The following is an 18325-nucleotide window of genomic DNA, read 5'->3' as shown; positions in this document are numbered from 1 at the left end:
ACATTCTTTTGCTTTTTTTTAAATTTAAACATTCTAAACATTCGCCTAGCCCTCTATCACCTCCTCAAAAATACATAAAAACAAAAAAACAAGATAAATAAATCCAATAGAATATGAAATGAATTTTGTTACAAGACAAATATATACTATTAGTTCTCTAAATGGGGTTTGGGGTTTCACTAAAACACCCAAAATGGGGGCTGAAATTATAAAAAAACCCAACACCCAAAACACTTTATAAACACACCCAAAACCCATCATTACACACACTCAAAACCCATTTATAAACACACCCAAAAAATATACAATTGTTGATTTTGGGTGTGTTTCTATGTTTAAATAGTGTGTGGGTTTTTTTATAAATACATGCCTAGGATTGAGTTTATTTATAATAATCTAATGTCTGCTCTATGTTGTTTTTTTTTGTTTTTGTTTTTTTTTTTTGCATTCTTTGTGCTAATAAATCAACTCAAAGACTTTTATCACTTTTTTTGGTACTAATATAATAGAAATCATGCTCGATTAGTACCAGAAAGTCTAACATCACCATTAGGTTTTTCCTTCATTGGTGGCCTATAGAGAGAACTTGGAGGTTGTTTATGTACTTCAAGGCCTTTTTTTGTTTACAAGCGATTGAGGGTAGAGTTTACATAAATATTCATTGGGTGCCTAAGGGTTTCAAACCTCTACCCATATGGGTGGAGGTGAGAGCTCAACCAACTAAGTTATACCTCAACAACATGCCTTATTTGAGATACACCTTTGTAGGGCCCACTCACATTGTATTTCAATAATTCAAACTATCTATCTTGTAGATATTCGTTCAAAGATCATTTATGCAAAAAATAACTTAAATTTGAATTCATTTGACCGGTCAATTAATGATTGTCATTTTAGTGCTTTCTTAAAACAATGTGTTCGTCTATTTGGTTGGTCACAATTAGATGTCTTAATGATGTTCGATTTGTTTACAGACTAGAAGAATAGAATGTTCATGTCGTTGAAATAAAATTTGTAGTGGGCTTCAAAGGGTGTCCCTCAAATAAAATTATTTGTGAGATCCCTCAATAGAAGGGAACTTAAACAAAAAATTTATATTTTTAACCAATGTAGAGGAGAGATTCAAATTATAAAATCTTCCAATATTGAGAAGAAAACTATCACTAACTATACTTTTTATGTTAATGGAATATTTAACTTCGATACCAAGGGGGAGTACGTACTTGTGCTACCTGCACATATTGGAAGTTTTTCTAAGGACATTCTTACATTATATTATAGTTTAACAAAGAACAAGTCAAATTTTCCGTTATATACACAAATTTTCGTTAGTCATGAGAACCTCAACAAAGCCATATCGTCCATTGTATTGTTAATTGACACAAATAAATGTGCTAATCATCCAATTAAAAATACCCGCAAGTGCACGAATCTATTGAGGTATAGATTTTGTAACTTGTAAGTACGGGGTCGATCCCACGAGGAACTGTCAGCTTACTACAAATTCTAATTTGAGCACGTAAAGAACACTTATTTAACACAACACAAACGGAAAATACAAATTGGAAGCTAAGAATGAGTAAAGAAAGGTAAAAGAAATGAAATAAAACAAGAAACCAAAGATAAACACAAACATCAAGTTCCATCACCCTTTTATCACCCCTGTATCACCTGTTTATCACCTGTGAACAGTGCCCATGAATAGTGCACGACCGGTCGCATGAACAGTGCGACCGGTCGTTTTTGGCTAGATTCATTTTCTCTGTTTTTCAGCTTCGACCTCTGTCCAGTTTTTGACCTATAACTTTCCAACCGTTTGTCCAAATTTCACGTTCTCTATATGGTTAGATTCAGTACAGAAAAAGGAAGAACTCATAGTAGACCAAATGTCAAAAACAAATATGGAAGTGAACATAATTTAGTGAAGAAAACACACAATGTTTCAAACACACACACCCACACGAATTGGGGGGAGGGGGTTTGATTTGATTCAAGTGACCTAATTCTAATGATTGAAAGTAATCGAACTCTAATTTTAACAAGAATGACAGAGATGAAAATCAAAATGTGAAATTAAAATGTAACAAACACTAGGGTTTCCGGAATCCACCCTAAACAATCCTACCCATGTTCATGGACACTTAAGTGATGAACTTTAAATTTGTTGATGAAGATGTTCGCAATCAAGACCGGGTCTAGTGGCTCAAGACGTATTGATTCTCTTAAATAAAAGTAGAGTGCAGGGCTAGTGCTACAATACTCGTGCCTTCCCTATAATCAATCTAGGTGTGCTTAGTACTTCGATTTAATTATAAGAAAAATCCATTAAGTTTAAAGAGAATATGAACATCACAAGAACCCTAATAGTATGATGTTTACATTAGGCATTCAAGAAACCAATTCACATGCATGATTCTTACTTCATCCATTTGTTGCTTAGGAAGACATGAGGGTACATGTAATCCCAACAACCTCAAGAAGCATGCTTTCAAAGAAAATCATACATCAAGGATATATTATTTTAGTGAATGGGAATTCATCAACAATCTCTAGAAATTCATACACTAAAGCGTAAAAAATAATAGAGTATTCATGTTTAGGGCTTCAACCTAAGCCCTAGCTATGGGGTTTAGTTCCTTATACTTATTTCAAACACAAATTCAAAATAAAACTAGAAAGAGTTTATAGATTTTGTGAAAATGATGGAAGCTCAAGGTCTTCAATGATGGAAATCTTCTTCCACTTCTTGCTTGGCTGCACCTTGTCTTCCTCCTCTAGCTCTCTAGCTCCAAATCTCCCCTCAAATCTCTGCAAAAGGAATAATGTTCAAAGCATGGCTGATGCCTCCTTTCTTCTTTGATCATCCTTCTCTCTCCTCCTTTCCAACTCACACTTCAATATTAAACTCCACCTTTTGCTAAAGCCTTTGGCATTTGTCTTCTCCTTGTCTCCTTGCCATGATGGGATTTCGGTTTTAAATACATTCCAAAGCTCAGAAAATTGCACTCCATCAAAGTAAGTTATTATTACCAAATAGTATGGTAACAAGAAGAATCAAGATGAAATCATGGAGGTAAAAACTGGCCCAAGATAAATCTATAGAGCTATGGTTAACATGCTGGATCAGTTGGATAGGCTATACTTGTTCAATGGAGCTCAAATTCGGATATGTTGTAGTCAACATCTATTGGAACAAGTTTCATGAAGATCTTCACCTCATCCGAGGACCGGAGCATGCTGATCCAAGGCCAAGAAGTTGACCTACGAAAATGAACAAAAACAGAATTTATAACCAATAATGCATTTTAGCTCATTTTCATTCTAATCAAGGTAAAATCTATGAAAACACAAAAAGGAAGTAAAAAGCTATAAAATGTCAAGAACTAACTCAAAATAATGGGTGAATAACATGATAAATCATGTGTAAAAATGAACCCAACATCGTCCTCTTCTCTAAATGTAGATCATTCCTCCATCCTCCACTGCATTTTCAAGAAGGTATCCCTCTATCTCTCATGAAAAAGAAATCAAATCTTTGGATATATACTACCTCAAGTTATATATAACTGCCTATAACCTAATAGCCATCACTTTTATCTTCATGTTTTTCACTTGTTATTAGTTGAACTATACTTTTGTGGTTGATATGTAAAGATGCTTTCTTTTCTTCTTCTCTTCTATTTTATTGGGTACATATAATTTATAAACAGAGGTGATGCAGGTGGTATAAGTTAGATGCTAGTGTGTAGGTCTGTAATGGAGTTAAGTTGATTGAGTTTCAATGTTGTTATTAATGGCATGTTTACTAATCCATAATCAGAGTAAGAGGAATTGAATTCAGGAGGAATTGAATTCAGGAGAGGGCCCGTTCGGTAACGTTTTCTTAGAATATTTTCAGAGAATGAAAACAAGAAAACGAATTTGCATTTTCAGGAAATGAAAATGCATCTGGTAGATTAATTAGAAAACATCTTCAGAAAACAAAAACAATGAAAACGTGTCAGGTACTACAATTTGAAATAGTAATATGTGAATTATTTTTATGAAAACGTTTCCCATGAGAATTAAAACAACTTTTTTCTGTTTTCTACAAGTACACATGAACTTGTTTTCATTTTGTGAAAACATTCTCAGTGTTTTCTGTTTTTGGGCTACCGAACATGTTTTTGCCTCATTTTTGTTCTCTGAAAATAAAAACAACCCCTTAAAACGTTACCAAAAGGGCTAGATTTCGGATTCCTATTGAAGTTATTTACTAAACCATATGGAATTGGGATAAGAGTGGTGCTAATTACTAAAATGTCCTTATTATTGTTGGGTTAAAATAGATGGCAAATTTGGATTATATAGTTAAGCCTTTGGTATTATTATTGTTTTTTTATTTTAATTTGAAACCCAGTTAATACTTTCTCATTAATTTGAAGTAGCAATGGCTCATATCAAAAAGTCTTTTCCTGTTTTCTTTTTTCCTCATATAGTCGATTATCCTTATCCATATCCCATATGTGAAGTTTTGCCTTTAGCACAAGTCCTCCAGTGGGTAGGAAAAAGATGGCCTAATAATATATACACAAAAAATTCCAATAAGAACTAATAAATTTCATCTGCTTATAAATAATTATCATCTTCTCAGTAGCAAATTCTACAAGTATAATATGCAAAACTTTTATATCACATTAGAAATATATCAAAATACATAATGTGGGAACCTATCGATCAATGCAACATCATGTTGTTAACAAAAGGGTCATAATCGCAACAAGAGTCATAATCTCAACTAAATAGTCCTAATCTACCCAAAAATATCATAGTATCTTCAAAAGATTCATGAGCTCAACAAAATGGTCATGATTTGTTCCCAAAAGTATGCTGCCAACAAAGATCTATTTGCTGCGCCCAAGTTTGCAAAAAAGTAGTTACATATTATCTTTTCGATTCATCATGCATGGTGAAAAAAAACTCTTAGCAAATCATGTTCTTTAGCCAAAAAGTGTCACATCCCGGGATCGGCTCTGCCGTAGCACGATATTGTCCGCTTTGGGCCCCCTATCTGCCTTCACGGTTTTGTTTATGGGAACTCAAGAGCAACTTCCCAGTGGGTCACCCATCTTGGGATTGCTCTAGCCCCAACTCGCTTAACTTCGGAGTTTCCATGAATCTAAAGCTAGTGAGCTCCCAAAAGGCCTCGTGCTAGATGGAGGTGGGCATGTACATATAAGGCACATCACCCCTTCTCCGTTAGTCGATGTGGGATGTTACAATCCACCCCCCTTAGGGCCCTGACGTCCTCGTCGGTACACTCGCACCACACGGCAGAGTGGCTCTGATACCAAATTGTCACATCCCGGGATTGGCTCCGCCATAGCACGATATTGTCTGCTTTGGCCCCCCCTCTCTGCCCTCACGGTTTTGTTTCTAGGAACTCACGAGCAACTTCCCAGTGGATCACCCATCCTAGGATTGCTCTAGCCCCAACTCGCTTAACTTCGAAGTTTCCATGAATCCGAAGCCAGTGAGCTCCCAAAAGGCCTCGTGCTAGATAGAGGTGGACATGTATATATAAGGCACATCACTCTCTCTCCGTTGGTCGACGTGGGATGTTACAAAAAGTTTGTCACTTTAAACAATTCGAAGGAAGTAAAAAATTCCATGTTGCTCAACTCACCATGAAGTTTTTCTTGCAATTCAGTCAAATTTATTTCTGTTGAGAGGACATGAACTAGATCATCAAGCTTAGGTCCCACTCCTGCTATAGCTTATGCCACAAAATAAAATTGTTTAGTCATCTCGTCCACAACTTTTGGCCTCTTATTACAACTATTATTAGCAACACTTGATGTACCATGTGTAGGCCTTTATTGTTGGGTATTTGGTTGTGTAAAAGAAGCATCAAAATCATCAAGCCCTCAAATGGTGACCCCGAATCAACATTCATGTTCACATTTTCAACAAAATCATCATCTTCACCTTCATTGGGATTCATAGTTGCATCTTCATGCCTAACTTCTTCTTCATCATCATCCGCATTACCAGCGTTTGCACCTACATCACTATCTTTTCCATATAAATCTCCCAAGAGATAATAGTGTGGAAATGACTTATCATACAAACCACTTGCCTCTTTTTTAGACTACACATACAATAAAAACTTATAAGTATGCATTCCAATGGCATGAAATACAATTGCACATGATAACAAATTTGAACAAATAAAACCATATAAGAAGCGTACACCTACTCTTCATATACACTTTTCTCACACACCAACATCATTTTCTCTTCATTCCATCCAAATCCGCTTATAGATAACATCTCAATTAGGGCAGAATATTTTAACTTCAATGTCTTAGCTCGTGATTCAATATAAGGAGACGCCTTTAATCCACAACCGAGAATTTTGGCTTTTGACATACATTCTAACTTGCTCAAGTAACCATTCTCGAAACCAGTGTCTGCTTGCGACGTCGTGTCATGATATAATTCATTCAATGACTACACCTGCATCCTCACTAGCTATCGAAATTTTTTTTTGTGGGCCTTCGTCCTTTCAAATTGGACCTACACTCCATGCTACATTAGCAACAAACATAAGTATGAAACCCAGCCAACATTATCCATTCCCTTCCTTTTATAAAGTTGTCAATCAAACCATAATCAAAGTAGTTAAACATTCCCTACTACCATGTTAAACTAATGAAATGTAAATCACCACACAAAGATTAAAAAAGAGAAACAATGCTTTAATTAAAAGAAGCATTACAAACTTTATTACAAGAACATTGAGACATACAAATAATGTCTATGTCCTTATCACATTACACGCACATTAAAAATAAAGAAAACATAACTAGTTGCATTAACTTATTAAGATTCCCCAACTTCCCTAGCTGCTCTTCAAGTGTTAAGCATATCTAGTGCAAGGTTTTGCCTGTAACATCCCCGACCCAATTTAATCGATTTAATCCAATTTAATTCTTTCGTGAAATTACAATTTTGCCCTTGGGAGTATGAGTACTTTGGTTACTTTTTAATCCAGAAGGATTTTGGGGAAATGAGTGGCATCGTTGTGTAGAGCTCGCTCTCCCGAGTTCGTAGACACATAGTGTGCCCAAATCGGAGTTTTAACGAAGATGTTGTGGTCAACGGAAGTGCAGTGGCACAACCGTAAATTTTTCAAAGTTGGATTTTAAAAACAAATAAGCTCTCTCTCTCTCTCTCTCTCAAGCTCTCCTCTACGCAATACTCAACTTCAGGTGGCAATTTCATCGCCGTCGAGCTTCCGTTTCAGGCAAAATTGGTTGCAAAAGTTTCGTATCGATGTTCTCTATCTAACCCACCCATTTTCCCAACTCAAAAACCTAAGGAAATTAAACTGGAACGACTGGAAGTTCGGGTGATTTTTGAAGTTTCCGACGCTATTTCCAGTGACTCCGGCTGCCATTTTCGTCGAGTGAGGTATGAAACTTCATATACTCTTCGTGATCTATCTATTTATGTCGGTATTGTAGATCGATTTTGAGTTTTTACAGATCGTTCAATATACCCATATTAGGCCGGTGGTTTGGCCGTGATTTCATCTAGCTCAGGTCACGTTTTGGCCATGGTCCAAGAACAAAAAGTGTTCCCCTAGTTAGTCTAAACATATTGGTATAGGTATTGTATGGTGTTTCGAGAATTTTCCATCGCCATAATTTTCGCATGTGGCTGCGCGTGGGCCATGGTATGGTGGCCCATTGTGTTTTGATTTGACAGTCGAACGGAATTACGCCTATTAGGCGATACCCGAGTTTGATATGTTCGGACTGTTGGATTGGCTCCAATTCCAAGTATGTTGTTCTCTGTACCTCTAGGATCGTTTAGAAACTTACGGATCGAGAATTGGAGTCTCAGATACTCCGAAACAATGATTCTAGGGTTAGGTAAACCGGTGATCGTCCGATCGTGCGATCCGACCTCTCAATCGAGACCAAACTTTGAGAATGTGCTTAGTAGACTTTGTTGAACTCGTAGGAACTTTCGGATTGAAAATCGGAGGTTGTGGGCCCCGCTGGCCCGGTTGACCAATATGGGAAGTTTGACCCCTTGGTTGTCTGTGAGTCTTCCAACGTAGTTTCACCATTTGAGAAGTACTAGAATGACCTTTTAAACGAGTCTTGATTGTTATTTGAGATTATTTTATAGTTTTTTTTATATGGAATTATTGGATATTATTTTGATATTTGAAGTTTATGCAATAATTGAAGTTATGGAATATATGATTATGGGACATTTAATTGTTTTGTTGTGAAAGCGAGTCTTGGAACTCGACTGTGATTATTAGGAAGTGAGTGGGCATTGTTTTAATTGAGTGTTACTTTTCCATTATGGAATTACATGCATAAATGAGATTTGATTTAGAACTTGTCTTATTTGGTTTATTGATGTTTTATATATGTTTTCACTATGATTTTATCTAAATGTGATATGGGGTTTCCAGGAATTTTTATTGTTATTATGATTATCATTAAAATATATGGATTAGGTGATATGGGGTTTGATTATGAAAGTGTTTTATGAATTGTCTTGCATATTTATATAATTTTGATTATTTTGATTATTGAGAGTTTGGGAAATCGAATTAAGAGAGGGTACATTATTTTATATTATATGAATTTGTGAATTGCACCATCATACGTACCTCCCCATGCACTTGGTTACTTGATTACGCTCATCGGAAATGATGGAATTGATTGGTTCATGGTTATGTCCCGGGCACTTTTGGCGAGGTGTTACCAAAGGCCCTTGGTTGGGTAATTTGCACGCGTAGGACTTTTCACAGACGCATGAGTATTGAGGATTCTACTGTGCGGGCTGGTGAGCCTAGTCCCCCAATTGTACGGCTCGTTCCCTAGCCACATGGTTATTGAGGATTCTTCCATGTGATCTAGTCAAACAATCCCCGTGACAGGATTCGTCGCGGATTCCGAATTTTGGAATTTGACGCGTTTCCAGGTTCCTCGCCCAAGCAGAACGCAGGGAACTACCTAATTTTGTTAATTTGGGGGTCTCGTATGCTTGGTGTTTGTTTGAGAGTTGGGTTGGATTGTTGCGTAGCATAATGAGAATCACTCTATTGCTTAATGGGCTTCGTTCTTTTTCTGCATATTGGGCTGGCTTTATAAAATTTTCTATTTATATAACAAAAGCCCAATAAAGACTTTTCTTTTTATTTTGGTTGAAGGTGACTTTTGATCTCTGCTGTTTGTCGGATTTTCACTTTTATCTCTATATTTTTAATTCTGGCAATTTAACCTATGTAGTTTGATTGATATCCCTTGCAAGTTAAGGGCACGTCCAAATTTCCGTCAAATTTCATCACAAATTAAGTATGTATCGATGATACAGAGGGGTATTGTGGACGGAATTTTTGAGAGAATTAAGAGGAATTTGACAAAATTTGTAATGCATTTTTGAATTATGAGGGACTACGAAAATAAAATAGTAATAAAGTGTTAGTTGAATTGACCATTAGTGTGCTCCCAAATAATCATAACTCATGGATTCAAGTTCACATGGTAAACCTGAAGTGAGTATTCTCATTCACTTCCTAACTTTGGAATTTTTATTTTTATAAAAATAAATAAAATTACAGAGCCCAACATGGTAAAATTGGTAATATAACTTTTTGCGTTTCTTTTATTTTTTTTTTTGCCGGCTTTTGCCCTTCTTGTTCTTTATTGGTACGCTCTGCACTTATTTACCGTAAAATCCAATTCTCATCAGAATATCTGGATCCCTAATTTCCTCTCCATCACGCCTGCCGCCTCTGTTCCTCTCTCTCTCTCTCTCTCTCTCTCTCTCTTTGCTCTTTCTCTCATCTGATCAGATTTTACGGGTTCTTTTCGTTGTATGTGTTTGCTGGGTACTTTGATGTTTGGTATATATGCCTCAACCTTTTGTTGTGAGTGGATGGACTTATGTCAATGAACTCGGACAAATGTGCGGTCCGTACATTCAAGAGCAATTATATGAGGGTTTATCAACTGGGTTCTTGCCCGATGAGCTTCCTGTGTACCCTTTGGTCAATGGCTCATTGATCAACCCAGTTCCATTGAAGTACTTCAAGCAGTTCCCTGATCATGTTGCTACTGGGTTTGCATATCTCTCTTTGGGCATCTCAACCACAGCAACCACACCCACAAATTCTTTCAACTCACCCCATGGAGGGGATTTGCCTATGTGTAGCACACCTGCACCTGCACCTGCTCCTGTTTATCCTGATCCCCAGTTCAATTCCACTTTTCATGCCAACAACTACAGCAGTGTTAATCTTTCCAATCAGTCCATGCCAATGGTATTCATACTTATACTTTTCTGGTTGAGCATCTGTATTCCACTGTAATCATTTGTAGTTTTCTAGATACTGTCTGATTATTGTTTTCTTGTTTTGTTTGTTTCTCTATGTATATTTACCAGCCTAATGAAGAGTCTTGTTGGTTGTATGCCGATGGTGAAGGACAGAAACACGGCCCGCATTCTCTCTTTGAATTATATTCGTGGCATCGGTACGGATATCTTCAGGATTCAGTAATGGTAAGATTTGAGATCGTATTGTGATGATGATGGTTGGATATGTAAATTCTTCTTATAAATAAAAAAAATCCAATTGGCATTTTAGTATGATATCACATCTTTCAAGAATTGAGCTTGCTGGTTTAGAATGGATTCTACCGTTTGTACATCATAATCAAAATGATTCCCATTATATGGTCGTTTAATTAAAACAAGTCAGCTCAGATCAGGGACACAGAGACTTTGTAAGCATCGAACTGATAAAAATAAGACATGAAACCTGAACAATAAGTGTGGTGCTTACTCGGAATTGTGATATTCGGTGTTAATTTCCTTTTGTTGGAGCGGACTCTCCTGAAATTGTGCATTTTCTGTAAAGCTCACTTTAAATCATTGGCTTATTGCGTGTATACTGCTTTTTATCTTGTTACCTTTGTGAGAGATTTGGGTCCAATCCACTACAATGTGTTTGAAGATTACTTAATGACGTGCTGGAAGGTTATGTGTCTAGAAGCATGGAGGATCTTTATTGAATTTGCTAGGTCTTTTATGTTTATGTTGCATGGATTCGCTACTCTCTGCTGTCGCTGATGCTTATGATGCTTCTGATTCCGCTAGTAACTTCTTCTTTTTCGCAGATATATCACGTCGAGAATAAGTGTACGCCTTTCACACTATTATCTGTTGTAAATGCATGGAAAACTGATGGACCTGAAACCGTCACCAACTCTGATGCCAAAAGCGATGGGACTTCCTCTTTGGTAAGCTTTATAGCTGAAATTTCGGAGGGAGTTTCTGGTGAACTCCACCATGGGATTCTGAAAGCAGCTCGTAGAGTTGTATTTGATGAGATTATCAGCAATGTAATTAACGAGTTTTTTACCACAAAAAAAGCTCAACGACTTAATCAGACTGTGAAGACTTGCTCGTCAGATAGCAAAACGGTAATGTATACAAATCCCAGAGTAGACTATTAATTATGTTACTTTTAAAGCCTCTTTAGGAGTGCTTCTGAACGAAGTTGTTTCTTTTGATAGCACTTTTATTGTTATGACTCCTGCTTAGTAGCACATAATTTCATTAAAAACCTACGTGCTTCCTTCAAATTCACCTGGAAACACTTTTTTGATCCTAAAACCACCTTTTGTTTATTTTACCAAACACTACAAAAGGTTCTTTTGGTTATGTGAAAGTGCTTTAGGCCTGCCAAAAGTACTCAGAAACACATTTTCTTTGCTTTGTGAGATAAATTATATATAAATATTTTTGTTTCAACAGTCTGAAATTTCTGGAGATTTGAAGGGCTGTGCTGCTCCTTTGTGCGAAGCTGCAGCTTCCTACTATGTTGCTGATGAGACATGTATAAATGAAGATTCCACAGAACCTCCACCAAGCACTAAATCTGTTGGAAGCATTGAAAACTTTTGGGGGTCGTATGCAGCTGTTTGTAGAATGCTTTTTGATTATTGCATGCAAGTCATGTGGAATGCTGTCTTCTATGATTCAGTGGCAGAGTATTCCTCTTCTTGGAGGAGGAGGAAACTTTGGTCTGGTTCTCCAGTGTTGAGGACACCTCCTAGTGAAACTGGTGATTATGCTGTGAAGATTGATAAATTACCTCATGAAACTGTACGTCTTTAACATGCTTTAGTTTCTTATTAAGATGTTATGTTATATTTTGTAATGTTCCATTTGGTCATGCAGTTACCACCCTGGGAAAAAATTAATGCTTGTGATGATGATGATCGCCCACCTGGTTTTGAACTATTGGAAAAGGAATTAGTTGATCCTGCACAGCCATCAAGCATCGCTTCATTAGTTCTTGTGGAAGGAAAGTCATCTAAACAGATAAGCCCCTCATATGAAGACATGAGATGCATCGTAGAATATGTAGAAACAGAGCTCCAGTTGTCTGCAAAGAATGCTATGACTGAGTATGTTGGATCTTTTCTGAATTTGGAAGTCAGGAAACTAGTTAATTCGTCTAAAGGAGAAAATTTAATGAAGGTGATCTGAAGAATTGATTTCTCCCCCCTCCTTTTTTTCTTCTGTAACATTAAACTGATAGTGGACAATTAGTAATTCATGTCTGCACTAGCTCATCTTGTATCCTATTTATTATCTTTCAGTGTGTTGGAGTAACATGGTTGTTGCTGCAGGCCAATGTTGACTCTGCTGTTCAGTGTCCCCTAAGGAGCACTGATGGATCTTCAGACACATGTGATGAATTGGGGATTTCAAGTAAAATGTCTGCAGAAATGATTCTATCTAATGTATCCCCTGAAACTGCATCACAAGTAGCAAAACCTTTTGATCGTTCTGTACGTGAAAATCGGATGTGTAATTTGTTGGAAAATGCTTTTAAGGAGTATTGTTCACATGTAGATGATATGGTTGTCGACCAAGAAATAAATGAGCCATTACCCCCTGGTCTTGTAGACAAAGCTAAAGCTGTTATTTCATCACAAACTTGCAAATTCCGACCTTCAAGATCGGATGAATGTATTCCTAAGATTGGAGAATATATTGCTACAGCAATGTGCCGGAAGAAACTTCACGATTCTGTCATTAATGAATGGAAATCATCATTTATTGATTGTGTTCTTCATCAGTTTCTTGCATCATGGCGTACTTCAAAGAAGACCCATGCTCATAAGGTATGGTGCTCGTACCCTCTGCACTAACCTCTCTCTCTCTCTCTCTCCCTCTATGGATTTAGGATAACTAGAGTTCCCTGACATTTCAGTTGATATTCACTTCTTTTTTCTTCCAGGAAAGAGCATGCAAGACAAATAAAAACCATAAACTTGAGGAAGAATCAAAGCATTGTGACAACTCTGGCACTGCAAAGGTTTCTCCAATCATTGGTAAATATACATATCACCGAAAGAAGTTGTTTCTGAAAAAGTCAGGATCTTCTCGGTCTGTAACCTTAGATGGCACAGAGTTAAAGAATGAAACAGTGGAAAAGTCTAAGAATCTACATGTTTCTGGAGATATGCCCAAGACCACAGAATTTAAAAATGCTACTGTGATTCCTAAGAAGAAGAGAGGACAAAGCAAATCCCAAACCGAATTATCTGCTGGCGCCACGTCTTTGCAAGCCATTGCTAAAGGGTGTGCATCCACAGATAAGAAAGAAGCTAAGAGTTCTAGTAGTCGGAAACTATTGAAGGTTTCCCATGCAGTTAAAAGTATGCCAATTCCCCACATTGATTGACATAGTTTCCTTTTCCTTTTCTTTTTCTTTTTTGCTTCAATCTTGTATTCTGCCTGTGCACTTGGTTTATCACTCAGAATGGAATGCATCTAATGATAGGGGGTATGGACTGTTTTATCCAGGTAGTGAGCCCATGGAATGCACTCCTAAACCTAGTAAAAAGATGGCTTCGGCTCATGGAGCCAACAACCGCGATGTTCAGAAAGTTGTAAATATCAATGGTCCTGATTTTGGGCTTAAACAAGAGCCTTGTAAGTATACTTTTCATTCATTCACTCATGCATTAAGTTTTTCTTTAAATATTATTTTGTAATTTGACACTTCATTCTGTTGTTTCATTTTCGGTATTTTGCTGTTCTTCGTACAGCAACTAAGGCATCAAAGCTGAAAAGGGAGTGTGTAATGGATGATTTGAAATTGGCACGTCCCAAGAAGGTCCTGAAAGTAACCAGTGGGACTCCTAAGCAAGCAGCATGTAAGCCAATTCCAGTAAGAAAGATGCAGTCCAGTAAATCCAGGAAACTAAATCCTTGCCCTAAATCATGTGGATGTGCCCGTGTTTCAATTAATGGCTGGGAATGGCATAGATGGTCACTAAATGCAAGTCCTGTTGAAAGAGCCCGTGTTAGGGGAGTTAAATATGTTAATGCTGAGCATCGAGGTTCTGATATTAATGCATCACAGTGGTCAAATGGAAAGGGTCTTTCTGCGAGAACTAATAGGGTGAAGATGCGCAATCTTGCTGCTGCTGCTGAGGGTGCTGACCTTATGAAAGCTACTCAATTAAAGGTGATTTTTGAATAAAATCTTGTCTGCGAATATATTTAAATTCCCTTTTGAACATTACATTGATATACTATTACATGGTAGGCAAGGAAAAAGCTTCTACGCTTCCAGCGGAGCAAGATACATGATTGGGGTCTTGTCGCATTGGAGCCAATTGAGGCAGAAGACTTTGTTATTGAATATGTTGGAGAACTGATTCGTCCCCGGGTATGTTTTACTATACTCTTGTTGCTTTATCACTTGGATGATTTTGTGGTTGTGTGTGCATGTGTTTCTTTTTTGGTTGGGGAGGGAGTGCCTCTTTTCTTTTTCTATTCATTACTTAGTATTCTGACTTTGCAGATATCTGATATACGTGAGCGACATTATGAGAAGATGGGAATTGGCAGCAGTTATCTCTTTAGGCTTGATGATGGTTATGTGGTTAGTAAACCAACGCTATGATGAATTTAGTTTTAATGATGCTTTTTTCTTGTTTTATATTTGATTTATATTTTTTATTTAGGCCCTTATTTTAGAAATTTGTAATATTTGTACAGAAACATTTTACGTGTAGTATTTCTCTTATTTAATACTTTATAGACTAGTCTCTGGTCAGGCAACGTTTGGCTGCTTTGTTCCATTTTCTATACCACCGAATTTGGCGTTTTCATCCAGATTCACTAATAATACATATATCTTTGGTTCCCATGCATGGATGGATCTTTTACTCCTTTTTCTGCTGTTGTATTCTTTTAAAGTTATTTGTGCACAACTAGAGTAAAGTTGCTATTTTTAGTGGCTAATATTTTCTTTCTGAAATATGTGTAGGTTGATGCTACAAAACGCGGAGGGGTTGCTAGATTTATAAACCATTCTTGTGAGGTAGCTATATTAGATTATAATGCAAATGTGTTATATCTCGTTCAGTTATATTGATTTTGGACCTCATAATATGATTAATTGTGTTGCAGCCTAACTGCTACACCAAGGTTATCAGTGTTGAGGGTCAAAAACGAATTTTCATTTACGCAAAAAGGCATATAGCTGTGGGTGAAGAAATTACGTACAATTACAAGTTCCCTTTGGAGGAGAAAAAGATTCCTTGCAACTGTGGTTCGAAAAAGTAAGTCGTTGACATTCATGCATGCTCGGGATGTTGTGGTGTTATTCATGATTTTACTTTATGTTTATACAAAGGAAGAATTTACTCTTTCATGATATCGTCATAAAGTCTATTTACAAAAGGCAGGCTGCTTCAGAGAGCCTAGACAACAACTTATGATTATGTATGCTACTAATATTGATATATTTTATTCAGGTGCCGTGGATCATTGAATTAGGAAGTGATTTGAGTTGCCCTGATGAGTAACATACACAATTTTTCGAAGAAATGGAGTTTTGTAGTTGGATTCTTGCTCAGGCGATATTTATCATTCAAGGTTTTTGCAGCCCATTCATTGAGTTAGGTGTTACATGTCGTTGGGGTTGAAGTATACTATCCCAGAGGTATAGTTTTGTATTTCTCAATCGTTAATTCCTTGTCCGTGATTACGGCTCTTGTCATGCATAAGGTGCTGCTGCACTAAGTTTCGGTTTTCTGGCTCTCATCTTTTATGGTCTTATTACATCTGCAATTCATCCATTTTATTTCTCCCCATTGTTTGGTGTATCTGTACATGTGGAGCATGTAATGTACTTGAGGATTGTTCAATAACTACTGATAATTCGAGGCTGCAGGAGGGTATTTTAAATTTTCATCTTTGTTGGCAGTCTGCATTCAACATGCCATTATATTGGTTTAATGCTTGTAATTAGAGATTATTAATGAATGCGTTTACTAAAAGTTACTTAATCTTGTGTTGATGCAGTTTTGTATGCTTGGAGCTGGGATGGTTCTTTCTAGATACAGAATATACCCCCTTGGCATGATGTTTGAATCTTAGCTGGATACTGTACATAACAAGACAGATGAGTCACGGCAGAGCCCTTTGGCTGGGGTTAGCAATCAATTGTATGTTTCTGAATCACAAAACTATTCAAATAAAGCTGAACAGTCTATGTTATCAGTTGTTAAATACTGTTTTGTGTATATATAACTTGATTGTACGTACTGTAATGTAAACAAGGTTTTGCTCCAAAATTTTGTGGAAAGTCACTGTATTTACATAAAAGATTTCCCACTTGTCAATTTGTGTGTGTGTTTTTTTTTTGGGGGTTCATAAGTTTAAGAAACTGAATATATATCAGGGTTCATGCCTAATTGGGTTTTAATCAAATTTGGTTTACTGTGCCACTAGCATTTACAACTTTTAATGGGACGAAGTACCAAGTTAGTTCTACCAAGATTTTGAAAATCATTTTCCTGCCAAAAATAGAGAATTTCCAATGTGACTTGTACTAGTCGTTTGTTACAGATGAAGCATGGGTAGCAGGAAATTGATGCAAGTCTGATATTCTTTCAGGTTATGAATCACTGTTGACATCAAAGATTGGATGGATGATGTGAACATCGTGACCACAATTACACACATTGAGAGTTTTGCCTGCTTGTCAAAGATTTTCTGACCCATGTGCATTCTTGTAGATTTCTCTATGTTGCAGATGAGTTTCTCCCCTTTAGAAACTGTAAATTAGTTAGTTAAATGTTTTCCTGCTTACATAACAAATTTTGGAACATCAAAACTCGTGTAAACATGCATTATTTTAATTTCATTCAATTAATAACAAGTTTAATCATCTATACTGGCTCGAATGCTTATGTGGGTAGTTTAGAGTTAATGGTATAAACCTACTTTTGCATTCAAGGAATGTGAAGCATAATTCCAATATGTTGCCCTAATGTTTATTAGGATAAGCTATCCATCGTTTGATGCATGAGATTTGTATCTAGTTTCACCTTATTTGGACTCGAGTACCTTTTGTTGCATGGATTTCAACCTATTTACAAGGTGCTAAACATAAATTTTGAGCAGCCGTGATACGTTCGGGATTTATCTCGAGCAGCTTTGTAAAGGTTTTGCTTTGTTAGATTATCTTCCAACAGTCAAATTTTTATTTGGGTTCCTAATCAAAATTGAAAAAAAAAAGTGTGCTTGTGTTGTATTATTACTCTTCTGGGATGCAGCTTCTAGGATATTGTATGGGTTGCAGAATGGAGAAGTTTTCTTAGAAACTTGGGAAAAGTGGCCATATCGCACTTTTAGTTGCTGGGTAATTTTAGTTGCAACTGTTGGGTTTGAAATTTTTGTAAACTTTTTTGAATACAATGGTTGCATGGTAATTTTTGTTGCAAAAGGTGGTAATTTTTGTTGCAAAAGAGTGAAATTGTTCCACATTGTCGTCAGTAATAATCTGGCCAATTGGTTTGCAACTGCCTTTTTTAACCAATAATTAAGAGACCAAAGGCGGTTGCTTCATATGTGATGTGCTATCTTTTATAAATTTATGCATGAATTGTCCCTCGCTTTAATATTTTTTGCTTTCATTTGGTTTTATTTGTTTTATGGTTGCAGGAGTAGGATCATTTTAAGATAACAAACCACTTTTGCTGCTGGGGCGGATGTCTTTTTGGCCCTCTGGTATGTATCTTCTTTTTCATGTGTTTTCTCTTGGTTTTCAGCACCAATCAATCATCTTGGCTTCTTAGCCTTTAGAGCCAGCGGAGTACAAATTGGTAATTGTCCTATATGGTTTAACGTAATAATAAGATTTGATGAAATGTTTAACAAATCACTTAATTAGAATCATAAACTTGTTGCAAACTTAATATCAGTTAACAACACTTTT

The 18325-nt window shown here is 36.6% G+C and overlaps 1 protein-coding gene and 1 pseudogene across 1 annotated transcript; one reads left to right on the top strand and one right to left on the bottom strand.

The window, feature by feature from the left end:
- Positions 1 to 5600: 5600 nt before the first annotated feature.
- LOC148296365 (uncharacterized) lies at positions 5601 to 6273 on the bottom strand (annotated as a pseudogene).
- Positions 6274 to 9726: 3453 nt separating this feature from the next.
- On the top strand, positions 9727 to 17277 carry SDG25 (SET domain protein 25). The gene is made up of 16 exons (XM_021967967.2): positions 9727 to 10333; positions 10456 to 10572; positions 11190 to 11495; positions 11830 to 12180; positions 12256 to 12558; positions 12711 to 13208; positions 13325 to 13745; positions 13894 to 14022; positions 14139 to 14560; positions 14642 to 14764; positions 14900 to 14980; positions 15368 to 15421; positions 15511 to 15662; positions 15858 to 16045; positions 16408 to 16550; positions 17002 to 17277. The coding sequence occupies exons 1-14, from the start codon at positions 9923 to 9925 to the stop codon at positions 15877 to 15879; spliced, it is 3390 nt and encodes a 1129-aa protein (XP_021823659.2). The 5' UTR covers positions 9727 to 9922; the 3' UTR covers positions 15880 to 16045; positions 16408 to 16550; positions 17002 to 17277.
- The last annotated feature ends 1048 nt before the right edge of the window (positions 17278 to 18325 follow it).

This window comes from Prunus avium, chromosome 2 (genome assembly GCF_965620075.1).
Source record: "Prunus avium chromosome 2, drPruAviu1.hap1.1, whole genome shotgun sequence".
In the NCBI taxonomy this organism is placed as follows: domain Eukaryota; kingdom Viridiplantae; phylum Streptophyta; class Magnoliopsida; order Rosales; family Rosaceae; genus Prunus; species Prunus avium.
This window is presented reverse-complemented; position numbering and strand designations above follow the sequence as displayed.